The sequence below is a fragment of the Manacus candei genome, unplaced genomic scaffold (assembly GCF_025592945.1).
Source record: "Manacus candei isolate 608988 ecotype Guabito, Panama unplaced genomic scaffold, ASM2559294v1 h1tg000037l, whole genome shotgun sequence".
Lineage (NCBI taxonomy): Eukaryota > Metazoa > Chordata > Aves > Passeriformes > Pipridae > Manacus > Manacus candei.
Window position 1 is genome coordinate 2770062 of NW_026138085.1, and position 22143 is coordinate 2792204.

At 49.7% G+C, this 22143-nt stretch overlaps 1 protein-coding gene across 4 annotated transcripts in view; it reads left to right on the forward strand.

Moving 5' to 3' along the window:
• The window catches only part of NRG2 (neuregulin 2), a 160977-nt gene that overhangs the window by 98703 nt on the left and 40131 nt on the right, over positions 1-22143 (forward strand). For 3 of the 4 annotated variants that reach the window (XM_051793691.1, XM_051793690.1, XM_051793692.1), the window contains exons 2-4: positions 2478-2649; positions 14664-14782; positions 18329-18394. In XM_051793691.1, coding sequence (XP_051649651.1) covers positions 2478-2649; positions 14664-14782; positions 18329-18394 — 357 coding nt within the window. The remainder of the gene's footprint in view (positions 1-2477; positions 2650-14663; positions 14783-18328; positions 18395-22143) is intronic. The other variant, XM_051793693.1, reaches the window with a different exon arrangement.

A 22143-nucleotide genomic window follows, 5' to 3' on the forward strand; every position in this document is an offset into this window, starting at 1 on the left:
AGCAGATACACCCCTGCCAAGGTCAGAACCTTCCCAGTATTTAAGGCATATGGATACTGTTGGCATGGGACAGGGTGACCTCGGGGTGCAATAGGAGCAAACTGACACACACAATCAGACAGAATAAATATTTGATAGAGTCTATTTCTCTCTGCCCCAAAATAACCCCTATAAAAGCAAGGTCCTGTTTACCTTCCTGGCTCTCCATGCACAGTGTTCTGAGAAGAGACAAGCTCTCCTCTCCATTCCCTGCCTTCCCACTCTTCTGGGCAACCCATTTCCAGGCAAGGATCAGGGATATGGGCTTCACAAAACCCACGACACCTTGGGTTTTCACTGAATTCCTGAGACTTGGGGAAAGCTTGAGATGGTTTTTGGTCAGAGGCCTCTCTGTGCCAAGGCACAGTGACCTGGGAAGCAGTGCCAGATATCAGTGTGCAGCCTGCAGTGATTGCCTGCAGCTGACCAGGTGCTTTTTGTACTGTCCCTGTCCCATCAGAATCATGGAATGGTTTGGGTTGGATCAACCTTAAAAAACCTTAAAGCTTATCTCGTTCCACCCCCTGTCATGGGCAGGGACACCTTCCACTAGCCCAGGGTGCTCCAAGCCCCGTCCAACCTGGCCTTGGACACTTCCAGGGATGGGGCAAGCACAACTTCTCTGGGCAGCCTGTGTCAGGACCTCCCCACCCTCACAGGGAAGAATTTATTCTTAAAATCTAATCTAAGTCTACCCTCCTGCAGCTTAAAGTCATTGTCTTCATCCTACCAAGCCTACCCCTGCCCCCCGTCCCCATCCTGCTGCCTGTGGCATGGGTTTCTGGGGAGCCTGTAGAGGGGCTTGGGCATGCAAAAATAACAGTTGTGAAGAATATTTGGTGGGGTTTATTGTTCTATTTATTTACTGTCTTTTCCCTTGGTGTGTAAACATCCTTTGCACTCCTGGATCTTCAGTTTGCTCCTTTGCTGTGGCACCACTGGGGCTGCAGTGGAAGGTCTGATGTGCTTGGGACTGGACCTGCTGTGTTACCCACCCAGGGCTCTGGGTTTGCCTTTCAGTCACCGTGAGCTTTGCTCAGCTAATTCCTGTTACCCCAAATTGTTCCATTTCTATCTGCGTTTGTATCTTTCTGATTAAGGACAATTTAGCTTCTCCTTCCCGTGAGGAACATGAGAGTCTTCAGAACTCCCTACCACAGGAGCCTGATGATCACTGTGCTTTTTATCTTTTATAAGATCCCTTTTGGTGAAAACAGTCTTTAAATAATACCAATCTATGAAAACTTAGCTTGTCTTGAAGAACAAGACATACAAAGATCTGTAAAATAGTGATTGCTGTAATAAACCCATCCAGTTCCTCCACCTTTGAGTGCTCTGCCATATCACAAGATCAGAATGCACGAGGCAATTAGAAGGTGGTTTGTGCATGTTAGACAGAGGAAATGCTCCATTTGTAACTCATCTTAGACAAGGAAACCATCGGTACCAATACTCTCAAGGCAAAACCAGCAAGCTGCTGGGTTTTTTTTAAGGTTAATGCTGAGAATGAAAGAGGGAGCTAGAAGAGCGCAGAGCCGTCAGTTGAAAGAAAAATTGCAAGCCTGCTAATCCTTTCTTGTCAGGTTTGATATAAAGCCTGGCAGAGATTGATAAGAAGTGTCTCCCTCTCTGTCTGATGTTCCAGGTGCATGGCAAAAATCACCTCTCTGAAACACCCACATACAGAGCCAGGCTCCAGACTGGAAAGGCTGCTGGCCAGCCTGACACTGCTGGCCTAAGACAATTTTATATGCCTATATTCTTTCACTTTTCTGCTTGCAGCCTGAAGAATGATTGTCCTTCCCCTTCTCATCCTTTATACATGCAGGTTTTTATTGCAGCCCCTCTCAGTGCTGCTGGCCCTGCCCTGCTCAATGACCATAGGTCTTCTCAGCAGGCACGGAGCATCCCTGACGCATTGCTGGGGAACAGGGGACCTCTCCCTGTGACCTGCCTCTGCTCCTTCTGCAGCAAAACATTCTGGCTGGGGCTGGTGAGGCTGTGGGATTGGCAGCATGCCCATGGAAGCCGCAGGGGTCATGTAGGTGTTGGCAATCAGCAGCAGCAATGGCAGGGAACAGGGGAAAACAGTCTCTGAAGAGCTTGGTGGGAGAGCCTGGAGTGCCCAGCAAACCCCTGTGCTGGCAGGAGACACAGGAGTCCTGCCTGTGTGGGTAGGGGCAGCTATGGAGCCATCAGGGCTGGTCATGTGGAGCCCCCAGAGCCAGGGGCTCCCTCTGTTCCCCACATGGACATTTCTGCCTCCCTGCTCCTTCCCTGACCGTGCTGGTTCCCCCTGGGCAGCCCCTCTCCCTCATCACGCAGCAGTGGGGGCAGAAGGTGCTTTTCCCAGGGCAGGGGGCTCGGTGGGCTCCTGCTGTGTGTGTGCAGCCTCTGGAAGAGGCAGGTCTTACAGTGTCTCGTTTCTCTTCTTGCAGCTGTTGCCCCCAAACTGAAGAAACTGAAAAGCCCGAACGTTCACGTGGGTGAGAGGATTTCCCTGAAATGTGAGGCGACTGCCGGCAACCCTCAGCCATCCTACAAATGGTTTAAAGATGGCAAAGAGCTGAAGAAGAGCAAAGACATCCGGATCAAGTATGGGAATGGGAAGTAAGTATGACATGGGGCTGCTCTGCCTCTGCTCACTGAGTGTTTGGGTCCAGGGACTGTCTGGCTGGAGGTGCTGCTGCTCCCCCCAGGTCACTGCTGAGCAGCACTGAGGGGCTTCCTCAGAGCCACAGGCCCGTGCTCAGCACATTTACCATGCCTGGGAGAGCGAGCAAGATTCCCAGTGTCCCCAGAGAGTAGTGGAGAGAGGAGCAGGGTAAGAGTGTCATCAGAGGCAGGTGCCCAGCTACCTGGGGAGACAAGGCTTTCCCTGCCAGCTGTAGGCTGGTTGGAGGCATCTCAGCTTACCTGGGGGGGGGGTTTGGATGCAGAAGTTATCCAAACTCAGCTGTCGCCTCACCACCCACCCACAGGCCTGTGGGAGGAATTGGTTTGTTCTCTTCTGAATTTAGGTGGACGCAGGAACATCTAAGGCAACTGCAAGGATCACAGAATCACAGAATTGTCAGGGATGGAAGGGTCCTCTGGAGATCATCCAGCCCAAAACCCCTGCCAAGGCAGGGTCACCTGGAGCAGGTTACACAGGAATGTGTCCGGGTGGGTTTGGAATCTATCCAGAGAGGGAGACTCCGTGACCTCCCTGGGCAGCTGTTCCAGTGCTCTGCCACCCTCAGCGTGAAGAAGTTCTTCCTCATGTTAAGATGGAACTTCTTGTGTTTTAACTAATGGCTATTCCTCCTTGTCCAGTTGCTGGGCACCACTAAAAAGAGTCCAGCACCATCCTCTTGACACCCCCTGAAGATATTTGTACGGACTGATGAGATCCCCTCTCAGTCTTCTCTGGACTAACCAGGGCTGAGATGCAAGAGTATATCATGATACTGTCTGACCAGGGACCACAATCACCAGAGGAGACCTCGTTGCATGCAAATCCCTGGACTTCTGCATCCAGGGAAAGCTCCATGAAGGCTGCTCCAAACTCCCCATGCAACAAAGCTCTTGGGTGACTGCTCTCAGTGAGTGTCACTCTCAGGACCACCTCATTCAAGCTGAGGGGTTCTCACTGGGAATTGATATAAAAGGATCCACGTTGATATTTTTCAAGGGCAAATATTTACTCATGATATATCTTAAATTTATCCCATGATCATCCCTATGGTTACATTCATATATCCTGACCTAGGCAGCAGCAGTCAGCTTGCAACTGCCTGACCCCTTGGAAAACCTGAAACTAATTCTTTGCTAACATATGTTATATCTGAGTGTGCAAAGAGTAGCTTATTACGGACTTGATAGAGTAGCAATTTTTAAAATTAAAAACCACTAAAAAATCAGTTAGAAAAATCAGTCAGTGCTCGACTGGGACGTTGTCAGTTATTCTAATTTGATTTCAGTCCTGTTGGGTTTGATTTCAGAGTCACACCCAAGATGGTTGAACTCCTTCAAAATAACTCCAGGATTTGTTTTGGGATGAGGCAGAGGTGATCAGTGCTGGAAGCACCAGCAGATCCAGGATGACTGGATGCTGTCTACTCAGGAAGGGATGTCTGGGCTTGCAGGCAGCAGAGCTGTGCCTGCCTCTCTCCTCTGCTGCCCTCAGTGTTTTTGTGGCCCTTGTCAGCCTCATGGCCTTACTTGTTTACTGATGGGCTCTGGAGCTGGGATGCCCTGGAGAAATGTCTGCACCACCCTCTGTATCCCGGCGTGGGAAGCCCGTCCATCCCATGGACACTGCACCCCTGCAGGCAGGCAGGGGTGTTGGGGAGCTATGTCCCTCACCAAACACCCAGCAAAACTCCCTGGGGTGGGATCCTCCCACAGCATCTCCCTGCTGTGTTCCCACATATCACAGTCCTTCCTTGCCTCCTGGCACCCCGTGTCTGGCACAAACAGGGACAGAAGGGCATCCCACCCACAGTGGTGCAGGGGGGACACGCACTCCCTGGGCCAGGGACAGAAACATATGGAAGAAGGTTGAGCCTCTTTCCTCAGGACACTGCTGTCAAGTCATAATTTTGCATTTACCAGTTTCCATGGCAACACGTTGGCTCTCAGCCTTCCCGTGACAGGCCAAAGATGTGTGTGTGTGCTGGAAGGGCTTCCTGCTGGCAAAACAAGCCAAGGATAAACATTTTAAGGAAAGCCTCCTGCAGTGCCTGAGACTCCATCAGCAGCAAAGGTGTGAGCCCAAAGCATCCCTAGAATCACTTCCCATTCCAACTTCTGCTCCCTGCTGCCATTAAAATGTGCTACTGAGTGGAGAGTTCACCTGTCTTGTGCTGGGACCAGGCTATGGAGACTGGGCTCAAGCAGCTGTTGGGCAGGGACAAGAGGAAATGGCCTCAAGTTGTGCCAAGGGAGGGGAAGGCTAGGCTGGATATTAAGGAAAATTTCTTCACTGAAATGGTGACCAGGAATTGGAACAGGCTGCTCAGGGAAATTTTGGAATCACCATCCCTGGAAATATTCAGAAGATATGTAGATGTGGCACCTGGGGACATGGGTTAGTGGTGGCCTTGGCAGTGCTGGGTTAATGGTTGGACTTGATGATCTTAGGGGTCTTTTCCACCTTTAATGATTCTGTGATTCTGTGGGACAGCTCTGAGATGACAACCCCCTGTTAAGCATTTGACCCTTGTCAAGCAGTCAGCAGTGCAGGAACACTTATCCAAGCAGGTCTGTGCCTACCTGGGCTGGCATTCCCACCTTTCTCCCCTCCACTGGGTTTGCTGGGTCTCAGTGCTGAAAATCCCTCCAGGCAGAGTGTCCACTGGCATTGGACCTGCCTCATTCCAGTCTTGTCTGCATGGAACAAACATTAAAAATTGCTCAGTGCAGGCTGAGGGTCCAGGAGCCCTTTTGACTCTCATGTCCTCATTATGTAGCTGTTGGGGCTGTGTTTAATAGAGGGACACGGGATATGGGTGTAAATCATTACTTCCAGCATGTTAGGAGAGGACTCCAGGGAAGGATAAGCATCCTAAACTGTAAAGCTCTGAAAGGAAATCTTACCCTCTGATGATTAATTCAAGAATGATGGGGTTTATACATCTGCCTCCACTTAAGAAATAACACTGGTCTCCAGATAATCCTCTGTGCTTCCTTTCAGTTCCGAGTAGAGTGGGGGTCTCAGAGGGTCAGAAATGGGGCACTGGGGAGGGACCTTCACAGAGAAGGGACACAAGGCAAAAAGCTTCTCAGACAATGCAGGACCTGACCAGGTGCACAGGAACATTTCTTTAGAAGTGTGATCCAAAGACCTGATGGAGTTTTCTGCCGGAGCCAGGGAAAAGGAGCCCTCCAGGATGTGGAGGTGTTGTCCATGGTGTTTCCCTTGGCCCTGTGAGTCCCTGGCAGAGCTGGGCACAGCTCTGCATTGGAATCTGTCTGCAACTCTGTGACCCTTAGCATGCAGAGGCATGGGATGGGAGATATGAAGAGCATGGTTGCCCTCTGTGACTCATTCCTGGCTTTCCTCCCCCCATAAGTTTAAAGAGCCTGGAGGTCTCTGGAAGGCATAATTGAAGCCCTCTTATTTTATGATCAGGTTTTCATCTGATCCCTAGAGTAGGAGATCTCTTTAAAAATAAGGGATGTATGTGTTGTAAGGAGGAGAGGAGCATTTGACTGCATGTCAGCTCTTCACCTTTTCCATCAATCATCTTCCCTCCTGTTTTTAAACTTACCAGCAAAGCTTCTGGTGCCATCAGGCAGAGGAGTCAGGTTTTTTTTTTTCAATGGATATTTGCTGGAGGGAGGGGAACAATTCTGATTCCTTCTTTCTGAACTACATGTTCCATCTGTAATTAGTGTGACAGGCTGGGGCAAGCCTGGTTTGCACGAAGGAGAAACTTCTCTTTAAGGTGGAAGAAATTATTGGCCGGAATTTTATCTCCATCTCAATTTGAATAAAACACGGTTGATGGGGAACCTAGAGCAATTACCCAGAAAGAATTGCCTGTGGCAGTGGAAGCACAGCCTAGCGAGTGGCTCTCTCTCTGAGCTGCCAAAGTGATGCCATTTTCAGCTGAGTGTGGCTGTGATCTGACTGATGCCTCTGGCTCCTGTGAGGTTTAGTTGGGTTTTGACTCCCTGACTACTCTGGCAAACAGTCAAATGCCAGCTGTGAAGAAAGCCAAGGGAGTTTCTGTTTGTGGAGGTGTGGAGAACCTTCCCCGCTTGAAGTCGTGCTGAGGACTCAGCCTGGGACATGTAGATCCTCAGCTGGAGTCCAGGAGCCTGATAGTCCCCGAGCTGTGGCTGTCCTTACAGCCCCTTCTCTTTGTGTGCTCTTTCACCAAGGGAGATGAAGCAGGCGTATCATTAGGTTGGAGAGGGATGGCAGTTCAGTTTGGGACAGGCTGACCATATGACATCCCTTGGGAGTAGTGTCCTACTTTCAGTATCACCAGGAATCCCTATTGTTAGCCTGTAAGTGGAGCCAAGGGATACCCTCCTCTCCTGTTTCTGCACAGTAGTCCCTCAGGCGATACCAGTTGGAGCAGATTCATTGCTGGGGTCTTCCTTGCAGGGCTCCCAGTTGTAGATTATTCCCCACCCACAATGAATGGGGCTGTGGTCTTCCCTGTACAGCTCACTGCACTGGAATGAAGGCAAAAAAAAATAATAATGCCAAAGCAGCAGGGGAAAGAGAGTGCCAATAAAGATAAATGATTTCCTAATTAAGCCTGGAGACAAGGAGGGGCAAAGAGGACTGTTGAAGCCTTGTGGGAGCCAGAGTGAACCCAAGCAGGCTATACCACCACTCTGGCAGGGGTCTTCGGGCTGACATTTTTAAACAAAGGAAAAGGCTCATTTGACAATGGATCTTGCAAGAGCAATTCCAGATGCCTTGAAGCAAAGACTCTTCTCAAGCACCGGTGTTGTTACGATCACCAGGGGAGCTGCTGCCTTGCTAACTCTCACGATGTCATTATGAGTCTCCGATATTTGGGATTTGGTTTTAGCTGCTGAGGGCACTTTATTGGAGGGGGGTGTGAAGGAGAGAATCTCCTTTGTTTGTCTGCTTGTTGTTTTAGAGGAGATGATGGACATCATCTTGGCCAATGCACCTGGGACCGAACCAGGGAATTTGAGAACTGAAAGGAGAAGCAGTTGGGCCTTGAGCTTGAACAATCCACAAACTCTGCAAATTGGGGCTGCTGAGAGAGTCAGGGAATGGACATTTAATCAAACCTGACTGAGTTACAGTTGCTAACAAGTTATGGTCAGAGGCTGGCTATGTGTGTGCAAACATAGAGGTGGAAGGAGCTCTATTTGCCTAAAATTTTGTGTGGTTTTCACAGTGATATTGGTTGCTTTAAAAAAAAAAACCCACAACCTCTCCCTATAGACCTTCGCCCACTGTGGTTGCAAAATGTCACAGATTAGGCTGAGGGCCTCATTGAGACAGGAGCTGAAATCCCATTCACTTCTTTAAGTTAAAATGCTTTGCCTTAGGGATGAGGGCTGAGGCTGCTGGCAGTTCATCTGGGGCAGCACATCATGTACCTGCAGCCATGAATTATCCAGGTTCCCCTTGCACTTCATGGATCAGACACTGGTGAGGATCTGTCACATGTACCAGCTGCAGAAAAATGACTTGGGGAGAAAAGAATGACATGCATCCAATAGGCTCCAAACTCGGAAAGGAGACCCAAAAGTGTAACTAAATCTCTTGCACACCCCGTGTACCACCCCAGTGATGGTTCACAGAGGTTTTGGAGGGGTAGTTTCCTGACCATGTGAAGGTGCCACCCCTTTCCCATGATCTGTGTTTCACAAAATACTCTTTCTTGATCTATTTGCAGCCTGCTCGTCTCCATTCCTGGGCTCTGCCCAGGGCTATCCCCTAGGCAACTGCTTTTAGTATGGCACCTTCCCCTCCTCCTCCCTTGACTCTTTATAATTAATAGGCTTTGCTTTAAAGGTCCTCTCAGGCCTCTCTCCCCCTCTTCTGGCAATCCCTGAAGTTTTGGTGCTGCCTCTGATCTGCCCAGCATATCAGCCTCTGTCTGTGATATGATTCCAAAGCAGGACCTCTGTGCCTTCTCCTCAGCAGCACTGACCCTCTCTTCCCTCCCCACCACGGAACCAGCTCGTGGGTTGGTTCCTGAGATAGTGAGACCTGGGCACCCTGTGGGGGTCTTGTCTCTGTGTTGAGGTCATACACTTTTTGGGATAGCGAGGTATTTGTTCCACATTTGATGCTGGGAAGTCCCTGGCTCTTGGGAATCTGTTAGAGCCTTCCTGTGTGAGATCACAGGAAGCAGGGAAAGAACCTGCTCTGAGGTGGCCTCAGAGTACTGCTCCAGGATCTACATTTTCTCTAAGGAATTGAAATCCTGGCATTGGGCTTGGAGGAAACATTTGTGGGATGGATCAATTACCTTGAATTCCAGGAGAAAGTAATACATGTGACCCTGCACTGACATCATGTCTGCCTCAACCTGAACCCAAACCTCCACTTTTATGCATTTTATTGATGTCATTCCCTGGCAGGTGCCACAACCTGGCCTGGCACAGAGAGCAGCAGCACACAGAGGTTTGTCTTTCCACAGAACAGCCACCAAGTCCACTCCAGGGACTGGTGTGGCTGTGTGTCACTGCCTCTGCTGCCCTACACCTCTTCCCGCTGCCGGAATACCCGAGGCTGCATTTGAGGCTGGAGGGGGGTTGCACAAGTGACCCTGCTCTTTGGAGTGTACTTATTGATCTTTTCCCCTTGTGTTGACACTGCCCAACCCAGAAGTGACTCCAGCTCTGAGACCAGTGTCAGTGTCAGCTCTGCAGAGCGAGGACTGGTCGAGTCTTCCTCTTAAAATCAGCCTGTCCCAAGCCTGGGCACAGAGAGACCACAGCACTGCTGAGCAGAGAAGGGGCAAATCTGCTTTTCAGGTTAGAACAGCACTTTAATGTCGGGGGACAGGGGTAGGAGAGAGCAGGCAGAGGGGGTCAGGGGATGGTTGGTCCCGTCCTGGGCACCACAAGGACATGCACTGTTCCCCACTGCCCCAGCAGGTCAAACACGGAGCGGGGCAGACGATGGTGTGAGGGGAGGAGGAAGGAGGCCTTTGCCCACTGCAGAAGGGATGATGGCCAAGCTGAAAAGTCCAAACCTTCCCACCCTTACCCCTTTTATTTGATTGCTTTGCTTGAGGGCATTTTTGTCCCCTTTCCCATCTTTCTGTGGCTAACACTGAGCTGGCCAGATCACGCTCTGGAGCACACAGCAGCCAGTGTAGGACATGAGTTTTTCTCAAGCACTGCAAGCACAGCCATCTTGCCCAGCTCTGCTGTGTTCTGCTGAGAACAGCTTGAAAGGCAAGGAAGAGGTCGGGGTGGCTTCCACATGGATGGTTATTCAAGGGAGAGGATGCTCCTGGCTGTTCCTGCCCTGCTGGACAGAGGGGCTTTGCCATAGCCATCCCCGTGCTGTCCGTGCATTGCAGTGATCCCTTCTGCCTTATTTTATCCCACTGAGTGCTGGGGAAAATAAATGTGTTCCCTGAGAGCCCCTGCTCCAGCTGGTGGGGCTGCCCAGTGTTTGATGGCTGCTGGACAGCACTTGTGGATTGTAACCTGGATATTCTGAATTTTCTTGCCAATCATTAACCTGCTCTCCCGGGGCAAAAGCAGCGCGGTGCAGAGTGCCAGGACAGCACGTAGGCACCAATTAAATCTCTGGCAGGATGTAATCAGTGCATGTTACAGCCATTGCTGGCCTTCCTGCTCCAGGCAATTCCAGTGTGCCTCCTGCCACTGGCTCTCTGAGCAAACAGAGGGGTATAGAGTTAATGGGTAACCACGGTAGTGCAGCCAGTGTGTCCTTTGCAAGGGTCATGTTTGGGAATTTCCTTTTCCTAGGGTTTCAGGTGTGTTTACTATGTGCAGTGCTCTTCATTGACAATTTTGGGGCTCCATGTGGTGTAGCATCCAAATTCTCTTCATCAGCTGATTCCTTGACTTCTTCATTACTCATGTGGCAGCTACCCTATTTTTAGAAGACTAATAAAACACTACAGCAGTAGTAATCCTAGAGCTATTCTTGTCCAGAACGATGCAGAAGTGGCTGAACTCTCACAGGGAACACGGAGTCCTCAGTGTAGGTGTCTCGGAGGCAGCTCATGGCAGCTGCTCTCCTGCTCCCACGCTCTGACATGAATGGCTTTGAAAGCAGATGACCTGGGAAAACGGCCCCATTTCCACTTGGCAGTAGGTAAGAGGAGAAAAATGATTCAAGCTTGACCAAAGTGCTGGTGGGAACACGACTGCTGTCATGAGAAGTTCCTCCTTGGCTGAGATGCAAGGCCTGTTTCTTCTCCTCTGATTGCACTGGAGGCCTCAGGGTCCAAGCTCACATTTTGATGTCTAACTCTGAGATGTCTAAATTACAGCCAGTGAAGCCACCCTTCTCAGCCAGAATTTGCCAGGATCTTTGTGTAGGTCCTGGCCAAGGGCTGATCTCCCTGTTTCCCATTGTAGTCTGGAGATTGGCACTGCAGAGGGTGATTTACTCATCCCTCCAAACTGCCCTCTGGGGGACTCTTTTCTCTTGGCCAGAAAGGTATTTTGGGGGATCTTCTTTTGGCCAGGCTGAAGGTCTCCTTGTGAATCCTATCCCTCAGTGCTTGCAGACAGCATATTCCCCATGGCTTATCCCTCCACTGGCACTACAGGAGATAATTAGTGAGTGGCTAAGTCATATGTGCTGAGGGTCAGGAAAGACAATGAGGCAGATTTTCCCCTGGAGTAAAGAGATGTCAACAGAGTTGCACTGCAGTGAAATGATGGGATCTGTCAGTGACCCTGGCCCTTTCACTGAGCAAACAGCCCGGGGCAGTGACTTCCTCCAGAAGAATGGCATCCTCTGGCAGCCAGGCACCCTTGTGAATGCACATGTAGGGCTCTCCCAGGGACTGCTGTCCCTGGGAGACACACTGCCCACGAGGCTTCATCCAAAACTCCAGGGCACAGCAGAATTCCTTGGACACTGCTACTTGGTGTTTCTGTGAAATCATCCCTCAACCCGCACGAGGACAAAGTACCTGCCCTTGGGGGCAGCAGGAGGAAGAACATGACCTTGAAAAACTGATTTCCAAAGGAGTTTTGAGATGCTTCAGTAGCACTTGGAGATGGTAAAATAGAACAGAGACAGACTGGTCACCTTTGGCACACACAGATCAAGCGAGGACTAGTCTCTTTGAGATCCTTCAGCTCAGTTCTTCTTCAGGCCTTATCCATGTTAATTAAAAGGCCCTTGGCTAATGCTGTGAAGCAAGGTGTCTCTCTGGCTGTCTCAGTGCTTCCCAGAAGAGGAAAATTCTCTTTACAGTGGCTAGGCTCCACATTAAAGCTGATCCATATCTCTACCCTTCATCTCTTTTCCCCCAAGTCTGTTACCTGACATTTATACAGCACAGTGTGAAGACCAAGAGTGGCCACGCCACTGGCCTGAGGTATGAACAGCAAGAAAAAGCTCTTGATTTTTCAAGGGGATCTTACAATCCAGGAGAATTTCAACAAACTGTGTTGACAAGTAAAAATAAGCTCTTTTGACAGTACAAGTCTTGTACATTAAAACAAAATAATCCCCTTTGGTTTGACTTTGATGCTGCTATGCTCTAAATGCCAACATCACTCTTTATTCTGCTCACATTCTTCTCCAGGTAAAAGACCAGATGTCTCTCATCCTATTCTTGGTGATGAATCTGTCAAGTGTGGCCCCTTTCATTACCCTTTTGTGTCACCAATAACACCTTAATTCATATCTTTGGGACTAAAACCCCTTATCTGTAAGAGATCACTTTTCCAGTTGCTACACCTGGTGAAATGTGCTGTGGATTGAGATTATGATGCAGCCAGTTATGAGTAGAACATCTGTCCTCCAGCAGCTGAAGGCAGCGTGGCCATCAATGCTTTCAGCTCTGGCAGAGTCTCAGTGTGCTGGTGTGCCAGGGGGGTATTTTCTATGGACTCTGAGTTAGAGCCTTGCTCTTCCAAGCTGCTTTCAGCACGTGCTGCCTGCATCTCTTCCATGTGTAGCAGCAATAGCTGCAGCCTCTCCTGGGAGGGGGTGTAAAACAAATGATGTGTTCTGGCAAAAGAGGGTTGAGACAGATGGAAGAAAGTAATGGCTGGGCTGGGGACAGTCTTGGGGTTGCATGTTGTAGCACCAGGAGCCATCTCGCCCCTTTGATGAGCATTTCCACACCTGCTTCTGCCAAGGGAGTTGGAAACGTGGCCCTGAGCAGCTCAACAGAGCCCACAGCCCTCGTACATCCCGGGAAGGTGCAGGAACCCACTGCAGCAACAGGCACTGCACACCCTTAAGTGCTTTGCTGTCCCTTGGGTGCTGCTGACTCCCAAGGCAGCACAGCAGGGAGGGCCACAGTGCCCAGGGCTGTCACAGGTTGCTCTGAGAGAACATTCAGAGAAGGGAATGGTGCTGGGAGTCCAGGCAGCTTTGCAGCACCCTGAACCACCCGGTTTCTTTGGGCACCCGTGTTGGAATGTGGCGGCCCAAGTAACGGCACGAGTGGATCGGGGAGACCTGCAGTCAGAGGGATTCGAGAGGTCTTTGCACACTGTCAGCATTCATTTAGAAACTGCTCCACATGTGGCCCCAGCTCGTGCAGTTGAGCACTTGACCGCATCGTGTAAAACAGGGCAGCGCCTGAGCCCTGGCAGCTCTACCAAGTTGTCTCCAAGTGCTTTTAATTTACTAATATAACTAGTGAGATGTTCCTGCTGTGTCCTTGCGCCGTGCCTCCCAGGAGAACAGCTTGTTGGGGTGTTAAAAAGATGCCAGTGAGCTTCTGTGAAGGGCTTCCTATGGACGATGATGATTTGCACAGCCCAAAGAAAAGTCCTTCTCATATGACATGTAGCATTGCAAGTATGTCCAAGGCTAATGATTATTTTCCACATAAAATGGAATTTTATTTGCCTTCAGCAACATAGGCCACTGGGACCTCTTTCTAAAGCTGGCAGTGCTTCCGAGTCTCTAAATGCAGTGACTGTATGACACAGACCTGAGGTAAAAGATTGGGGTAAAAGGCAGAAAGAGATGTTGTCATGAGAAGAGCAGGTAGGGTGGGTTTTGATAAGATGGCTAAAATGGAAGGAAATGTAGTAAAACAGAGGGACTCATGGGAGTCCCACTGCGGTCTCATAAGTGGCATTTAGTGTGTGTTGAAGGCTCCTATAGATCTCTGCTAAACTAGGCAACAAAAGGTTTTGCCTGTTAGTCAGAGACATCCCAGGAATGAGTCATAGCCAGTGGGAAAGGCCTTCCCGCAGCGCCGCAGAGCTCTGCCGCAGAGCCGCTCCCTCTGCCACGGAGCAGCAGCAGCACAGGCTCTTAGGTGACACCTAAAATCGTCACACACACCCTCTCCTGCTCTTTCGAGGCACTTCTGGCTGGTAAGATGAGTGTGTGCAGCTCAGCCCCACATATCTGTAGTCCACTGGAGCGGGTGTATTTGGGGCAGACAAAGCACTTGCCCTATTTGTGGGCCTAGATGAAGCTACCAGCTCTGTCCAGGGCAAATCCTGGGGGTTGGATTTGCAGGCTGGAGAGGGATGAGCCCCCCTGGACCTCGTGGGTGCTTGTGTTGAGTGCATGGCACTGCTGGATGAGGCTGGTGAAGCACCGGAGTGCTCGGCATCCCTGCTGAGGAAGGTGCAGAACATGCATGTCCTCTCCACATCTCCATCTAGCAGGCAGATCCTGCTGTCCATCAGGAAAGTGGCTTCTCTCCAGTGTGGAAAGCTGGGCTGGGCTGTTGGGACTCTTGGGCTCAACCCCTCACAAGCCTTTCTGTGTGAGTGCGGGCAGGTGTCAGACCAAACCATGCAACACACCGAGAGCGCTGGGTTCAGAGGGAGATGTTCACTCAGGAAATCCTGGGAAGGGGCTTTGTCCAAATCCTGTCCAGGCTTGTGAGGTCGGGCAGGGGTGACCCTCCAGGCAGCATCCCAGGGCCAGGAATGGTTGTCAGTTCATGAGGATGGTCAGCAACCGAGTAAGAAATGTCTGCTGTACTTTTCAACAGAAAGATTTCCAGACTGCAGTTCAACAAGGTGAAGCTGGAGGATGCTGGGGAGTACAGCTGCGAAGCCAAGAACGTTTTAGGGAAAGACACCGCAAAAGGCAGCCTGAATGTGAAAAGTGGTAAGTGAAGAAGCCAGCAAATGTCTCGAGCTGTCTGCCATTCCACAGAGAGCGGGAGGTTCTGCACATGGTCTGTCTTGTATTTTGTTTCATGCTTTCAGGATATCGAGTAAAACAATCTTTTGGGAGATAAGAAAAATGCAGCTTAGCATAAATGTTTATCTTTGTTATCTGTCACTGGCAATGTGGTTAATTTACATTTTAAATAAACTTACAGTCTATGTATTTTTTTTAAAAGGGGTAAGGAGGAAAGAAAGCTGGTGGGCTTGATGTTTTCATTTTTTAAAGAATTTCTGAGAAGCAAAACTCACCAGAAGACAAGTAATTAGACCATAGCTTTGTGATGAGTGAAGTTGCTTCTGGTTTTCATCCTAGAATGTGTGCTCCATCTCTTAGAGCTCAGCGGATGGAGTCTGAGGTTAGGTGGTTTTATTATTATCTTGGTCATAATAATTATATTGCTTAACACTATGGTTTGGATGCTCCCTCCGGCTCAGAAAGTCCCTACAGTGGCTGCCAGAAGCCGTGAGGGCACAGCTAGGGAGGGGATGACTCTCTTTCCTAAGCTCTTCCTCCTGCCATTCACAACTGGCCACTCTGGCAGCCTTTGCTCTGGGCTCTGCAGCCTTTGCTGGGACTCAGTTTTTTGTGCTCTCAGTAGCATCAGCCCAGCGTGAGGGAAGGTAGCTTTCTCCTGCTGCTTTCTGGTGGTATTTTCTCCATTAACCTCTGCCTCAGCAGTGTTTGCCATCCTGAACCTTTTGTTCTGTGAAGCTGCAGCACCACGAAACCTCCCCTCGGTTATTCTGCCTGTACCATCCCAGTGCTTGCAGGGTCTGGAGGAAGGCCATCCATGCTCAGCCCTCCCTGCCTGAATGTCCCACGCCTGTGAAGTCAGACCTGCTGTTTTGCTGGGTTTATTTCTGATCGTGATAGGGAATGTGTCCCAAGAAAGCAGCTGGGGCAGTGCTCTCCCCATGCCTGGGCTGTCCCATCACCACATTAACAGGCAGCAACTCTCAGGGTTCCCTGAGGATTCCCTCAACAGGAAGACCCGCTGTGTGGCAAGGACCACTCACAGCAGGGATGGGGACACACCTGAGTTGCCCAGAAATGTGTTGAGACCTGAAAAACAGCAGAAGACACACAAAGTTTCTAGCCTCTACTTTTTCCTAGTGGGAGCTGCAGGCTGCAAGTTGCTGCAGATCCAGTGGATTCTGTGCCTGGATTAATCCATTGTCTCAGCTGCTGTGCCAATCTGCCCTTGGCTTGTTGCTCAGCTGCAGATCCAGTGGGTTTCTTGTCTGGATTGATCCATTTTCTCATCTGCCTTGCCAATCTGCCCTTGACTGGCTGCTCAGCTGCATGAACACCTTGCTCCTGTCTGCAACCCCTGCCAGCACAGCAGGGCCACTTGTAGCCCCGTGCAAAGGTAGCCAAGATGACACTGGAGTCTTTTGCAGCCCTGCCACCCCACTCTGCACTCTTTTTTCCTCTTTCCTCTGGAGCTATCCAGAGTTTGAGCAGCCTTCATCTGTGCCCAGCATGGGCTGTGCTGGAGTTTTCCTCTTCCCTTAGTGCTGGGCTTTCTTGGGATCTCCACAGCTTTTGTCGCTTCTGCAAGCTCCCTTCTTCTGTGACACCTTTCAGTAGAAACTCATCAGGGCACCTGAATCCACACATGTGTGTTCTCCTGTCCCTTCTTCCCCAGGCTCCTTAGCACTGATCCTGTTGTGGCTGAGCCTCAGCACAGCATTCTCTGTGCTAGAACTGTGAAGTTCTAGCAGTTCATAGCAATTAATCAGAGCTGGCCTCCCCTCGAGCCTTCCCCTTCTCCCCAGAAGGTCACTCCAGCTATTGCTGTCTCCATGTGTCCTGCTGCTTTATATCCTGCTCCTTTACAGCTGTTCTGTCCCTGGTGCATCAGCCTGTCCCGGGCAGGCTGGCTGGGACTGGTGCTCTGGGACCAGCTGCTGGAAGCACAATCTCTGACCTGAGAGCAGTGGTTTGGGAGGTCCTGTGATGTTGCTGTGATACAGGAGGGTGAATCCAGGACTGGGAAAAAGTCCTGAGCTAACACCACATCTCGTGATACAGACACACAAGGTTTGAGGACATCTCTGGGTGCCCCTGTAGAGAGGTGGCATTGCAAGAGGTGGCCTGAGCTGTCGAGGCTTGAGATGAGTATCATGAGGTGTCCTCAGCCCCACATGCTGTTGCCTTCCAGGGATGCAGAGGCCAGGGATCTTCTGATCCTGCTGGTGTCCTGGCTGGCAGAGAAGGAGCTCAGACAGGGAACCCTCAGGCCGTGGAAGGGAGGTCTGAGGTTCAGCCTCTGCCACTGGAAGTCTCTCAGCCTGGCCAGGCAGGGTTGCCATTGCAAAGTGCTCTTTGCTCTGTTCCAGTACCACTTTACAGTTGATACCAGTTTCAGGAAAGCAGCTTTTCAGCCATGCAGATCTGTTGCAGATCACCAAACCCACCACATCTTTAGAGAGACAGTGGCTGCAGTGCAGTGACTCCTTGGCACTTAGAAACTGTCCATCAGCCAAGCCCTCACCTCACCTCTCCTCTGCAATTCCAGTATTTCCACAAAACATCCAGATCAGAAATAAATGCTTTTGCATTGAGAAGCTTTGGGACAGTGTTAATTTCTGAGGAAATGCTTCTGGACTCAAACAAAATATACTGTTCTTTGGTGCTATTTGCAGATTTTTATGACTTTGAGGTTGATTAGATGCTTTCTTAGAAAAATGTCCCCTTTCCCAGTTCTCTTTATTGAACAGTCTAATGTTTATATCACATGACCATGATGGCACAGGTGAGATGTGACTGTTTCAGACTCTTTTCTTCCACAGAAAATTTTTAGGCACCTTCTTAACTGCCTTCCCCCCACTCCCCTTTGCTCGAACACTGCAGGAAAAATCAAACTTGTACCAAAAAATCCTCTGTGCTTTTTAGCTGTTTGTGGTGCTCTCACCCCTGTCTCTGACAGGGTTCTGCACCCCCAGCCCAGGCTCCTGCCCATGGCCTTCATCTGCTTCATGTTCCTCATCCTCTTGTTCCAGTATTAGTTTGTGCTGCAGAGCTGCACTTACCTGTGGGATGGAGGCTCTTCAGAGGATCCCACCTTTTCTTAAACTCCTCACTTTTCCCACTACCCTGTCCTGTGATCCCATCTTTGCACTCTCACGGCCATCAGGGCTGAGAAAACCTCCCACACTTTCACTTGTCCCCTGCCAGGTGAACCCTGAGCCATTTCTGCCTCTTTATTGTGACAGAGACCCTCAATGACACAAGACCCTTCAGGGTGAGGGGACAACATGTCCTGTGCCATCTCCCCCTCAGGGACACTCCTTGTCCTGCCTCTGTCACCCCGATCCCCACCTGGGCGTGCCCTAAACCAGCACTAACACCTTGGCAGCCCCCCAGCCTGTGCCCCCCAGCAGCACCTGCCCCTCTCCTCCTCCCCACAGTAGCTAAGCCCACTCTGCCCTGCTCAAAAGAGACATTTTGTTCACTACTTTCTTACCTTAATTTCCCCAGGAACAACGAAAGCACCACAAGTCTTACCAGCCTCAGAAACTAAAATAGTTGTTATGGAAGAAGAGTGTAAGTACCTCTCCCCCCCGCTCCCCCCATGCAGCTGCTTTCCCCTGATTTGTTTGTTATTATGAGACATTTTGCATAAATGCTTTATTGCCTCCTGGAACCTTCTTTAATCACTCCTTCTCTCTGATTTTTCCCGAAGCCACTGATCTTTCCCTAGATCTTTCAAAAAATCTGATTTATGTTGCTGGTGTCTATCTCAGAGAGGGAGAGGTTGATAACTATTGCAATGGCAGCTTGAAGAACGTGCTACTTCAAATTGCAACTGAATTTTAAGCATTCCCAGCTCTTTCAGTGCATGGAATTATTGATACTTGCAAGATGTGCTTGTTGCAGCCTTTGATTTAGCAGGGGTTTTTTTATTACTATTTATTTATTGCTTTGTTTTTGGGTTTGGGTTTTTTTTTTTTGAGGATAGGTGATAAAACTAAAGTAGGCTCTAGGAAGCACAAGAAAAGAGATGTGAGTCTTCTAAACATAAGTCATAAGAAAATCGCAGAAAATCCATCTGTGCCCTTCTCTCCCATTTTTTCTTGAGTCTCCAGAAAGCAAGAAGAGATTGCCCCAAACTTTTAATTTGATTTCAATGTGGCTGAAATGCTTTTCACCATTCCCTCCTATTCAGTTGTCCCAAATGCAGTAGGAAATGGGCCCACAGCAATAAAAATCAGAGCACGGACAAGGTGTGGATCTGGGCTCCCAGTGCCTGGATGTTGGCTCAAGTCTTTCTGGTGGAGGGTGTTATGTCTGTGTCAGAGGGTGTCTTCCCAGTGGGAATTCCACCAGGATCCCATCTAAAGCCCCTGGGAAGTCAGGACCAGGAGGGTATTCTGAGATCTGTGCTGTGTTTCCATCTCAGCTCCTGATGCCCAGAGCTGGCTGTGCCTCACCGTTGGCAATTCTGCTTTACAGATTTTATGGGGATGTTCCCTACTTGGAAAGCTCAGCCTTTTATGATTTTAAAGGAAATCTGATTGCAGCCACAGCAGGCACTGACCAGGTATCCTTTAAAAGCTTTTCTGATTAGAAAACTGCACTTAAAATGTGCTCTCGTGTAGTGCTCAGCCTTTCACTGCACTGGAGACACCAAGCTGAGACACAGCATCATTAATGCCGTGATCCTTCCCCAGGATTTTTCCTTTGTTTTTGCCAGGAGAGATCCATGCTACTTCTTTGCATCGTATAAGATAAATGCTATTTTCTTAAAAGCCAAATCTCAGAAAGGAAACACAGAAATTTCTCCTTTTGGAAAACTTCTTTCCTCTGGGGGTCCATCATCCCTGGCTGTTTGGCTTTTGCTAATGATGGGAAGAGATGGCAAAGTCTCCAGAGTTAAGGTTGTAATTGACTTTTTCCTTCACGTTCCTTTTTTGTGATCTCTCTCAATTGTTATCTAAAAAGCTCAGAGTCTCTCTGATTTTTATGGTGACTGATGATCTGTCATAGAACTGCACGTGTGTACAGCCTGTGGGGAGATAATGGGGAAAGCAGTGGGATATTATGTATTTTCCCCTTGGAGCACTGTCAACGCCTTTCTTACCACCTCAAAGTGTAGCTACTAGAAAATCCTGCCACATTCTGAGTGAGGCCAGACTTCCTCCTCCTGTTCTCCAGTGGCCACAGACCTCTGGACTCTGCTGCATCCTTGGCACAAGGCAGACAGCTCTCAAAGTGCAGCCCAGGTCTCCAAGGTGCTCTGTCTCCATTCTTGGGTAACTTTTTTCCCTGGAAGTGTATTTTTTGTCCAGCTGCTCTGCATCTCTGCACCTTCCCATGACAGGAGGCTGCAGAGTGCAAGGAGGCAGATTGGTACCACTGGTCCTTGGAAACATCTGCATTGTCACGATGAACTGCAGGGGATCTCTTCCCCAGCTGCTGCTCCCCTTGCCTACACACTGGAGCAGGAGCTCTGGTTCCCTTTGGCAGGGACACTGTTTGGTGTGGGCCTCACAGGTCTCATGACAGTTTGGAGAAACCCGAGGATCTCATGGAGGTTCTGGTGTAGTGACAACCCTGATACCAGTCTGGATTTGGGACCATAGACAGCACATTGGGAGACCTGGGATCTGACAGTGCTGCATTTGAGAACTGTCTGGGATCCACTCTGCCTTGCTGCCATGTCCAGCCCATGTGGATGTGACCCTATACCCAGGGTGAGTACTGGGACCTGCCAGACAGAGAGCTGGGTTTCCTGAAGCCCCCACTACCTGGTATGAGCATGGCATGAGGCATCACTCAGCTTCCTTCAGTGGTGTGTGGATCCCTTCAGATGAAGCAGAGACATTTAGAAGCTGTAGGAAGGTGGGCCATGGAGTGTGATGAGTCATAGGGGTGTAGTGTCCAGCTTTGATCCACATGGCCAGGCTGCCCTCTGAGGGCCAGATTCAGAAAGGAAACCTGCTATCTGGGCAAGTCTTTCCATGATGCTAAACATCCTGGTGACACAGGGACACGGTGACACAATCTGACACCTTCCCCTGAGTATTTTTGGTGGAGCATTGTCAGACTAGAGCAGCCCTAGAGATACTTGAGCACTGAGGTTCAAGGAGCAGTATCTGCTACTCTTACCAAGAAGTCTCCCCATGGAGCCCAGTAAACAAAGGTAGTTGCAGCAGCCCCGTCCATGGTGGAAAAGTGTTTAAGGAGGACACGTTGCCTTGTGTGTGTCACGGGCTAAGGTTGTGCAGTTGGGTGGTCACAGTGTCTCAGCTCACACGCAAGAACTTGCAGGGGTGTGGTAACTTGATTGTGTGCCCTGATGCAGAGAGAAAGGTCCTTTATGCTCATTTCAACATCCAGGGGACTCAAAAGGGTAACGAGATCCTGTCACTGGGCAGCTTGAAGCAGCTAAACGAGGTTCAGGAGTCCGTGGTGATAGACAAGTTTGGTAAACAGAATAGGAATCAGTGCCCACATTTGGAAGCATTCTGATGGAGGCGAAAGTGGAAGAAAGTTCAGAGCAACCTGTAGAGCATTCTGAGATGGAAGGTTTATGCAGGACAAGGACAGTAAAACGCTATCAGAGTTTCATTTTAAAAATTTAAGATCATTTTTGAAATCTCTGAAAAGAGCAGGTAATCCCCTCTGCTTGTTTTCTGCTGTTGAGTTCTCTAGTTTATTCCCTTGAATTCAACACAGAGGTGAAGTCTTGAGGGTAGGAAGAGAAGATAGGCTGGGTGGAGGAAGCATGGTTTGGATACTGCCAGGGTACCAGAGGATCTGCCAGTGGTTGGCAGATGCTCTAAACTAACATGCAGCTGCTCACCTGGACTCTGCTCATGCCCTAGGTTCACTGTCCAGCTGACCTGGTGAGTGGCCTCACTCTACCCTTGGCTGTGGGTGCTCAGCAGCAAAGAGAGGTTTGGGATCACAGGAGGAGGTGGAAGAGGGAGAAAGAGCAGAAGAGGCAGTGCTGAGTTTTGCTGGGAACATGAGGGTTGGGGGATATTGTGATTAATCTGAATGAGAGTTGGGCTCTCTGGACTGAGTTTTGGAGCCTTTATTTCAGCTGCTGAGGATCACAAGCCCTCCCTGAACTCCCTGTAAAGATCCCTGTGGGAGGGGTAGGTGAAACAGTTCTTTCTCTAGCGAAGTCTAACTCTCCACACACCAGTTTGGGTCCACAGATTTCGTAGCTGTCATCTTGGCAATGTCATTGGACTAAGTCTGTAGACTGATTCCTTTAGATTCACTCAGGTTATCCCTCTCCAGTTTAATACCTTCCCCAATGCTTAGATGGCTGGGTGTTGGAA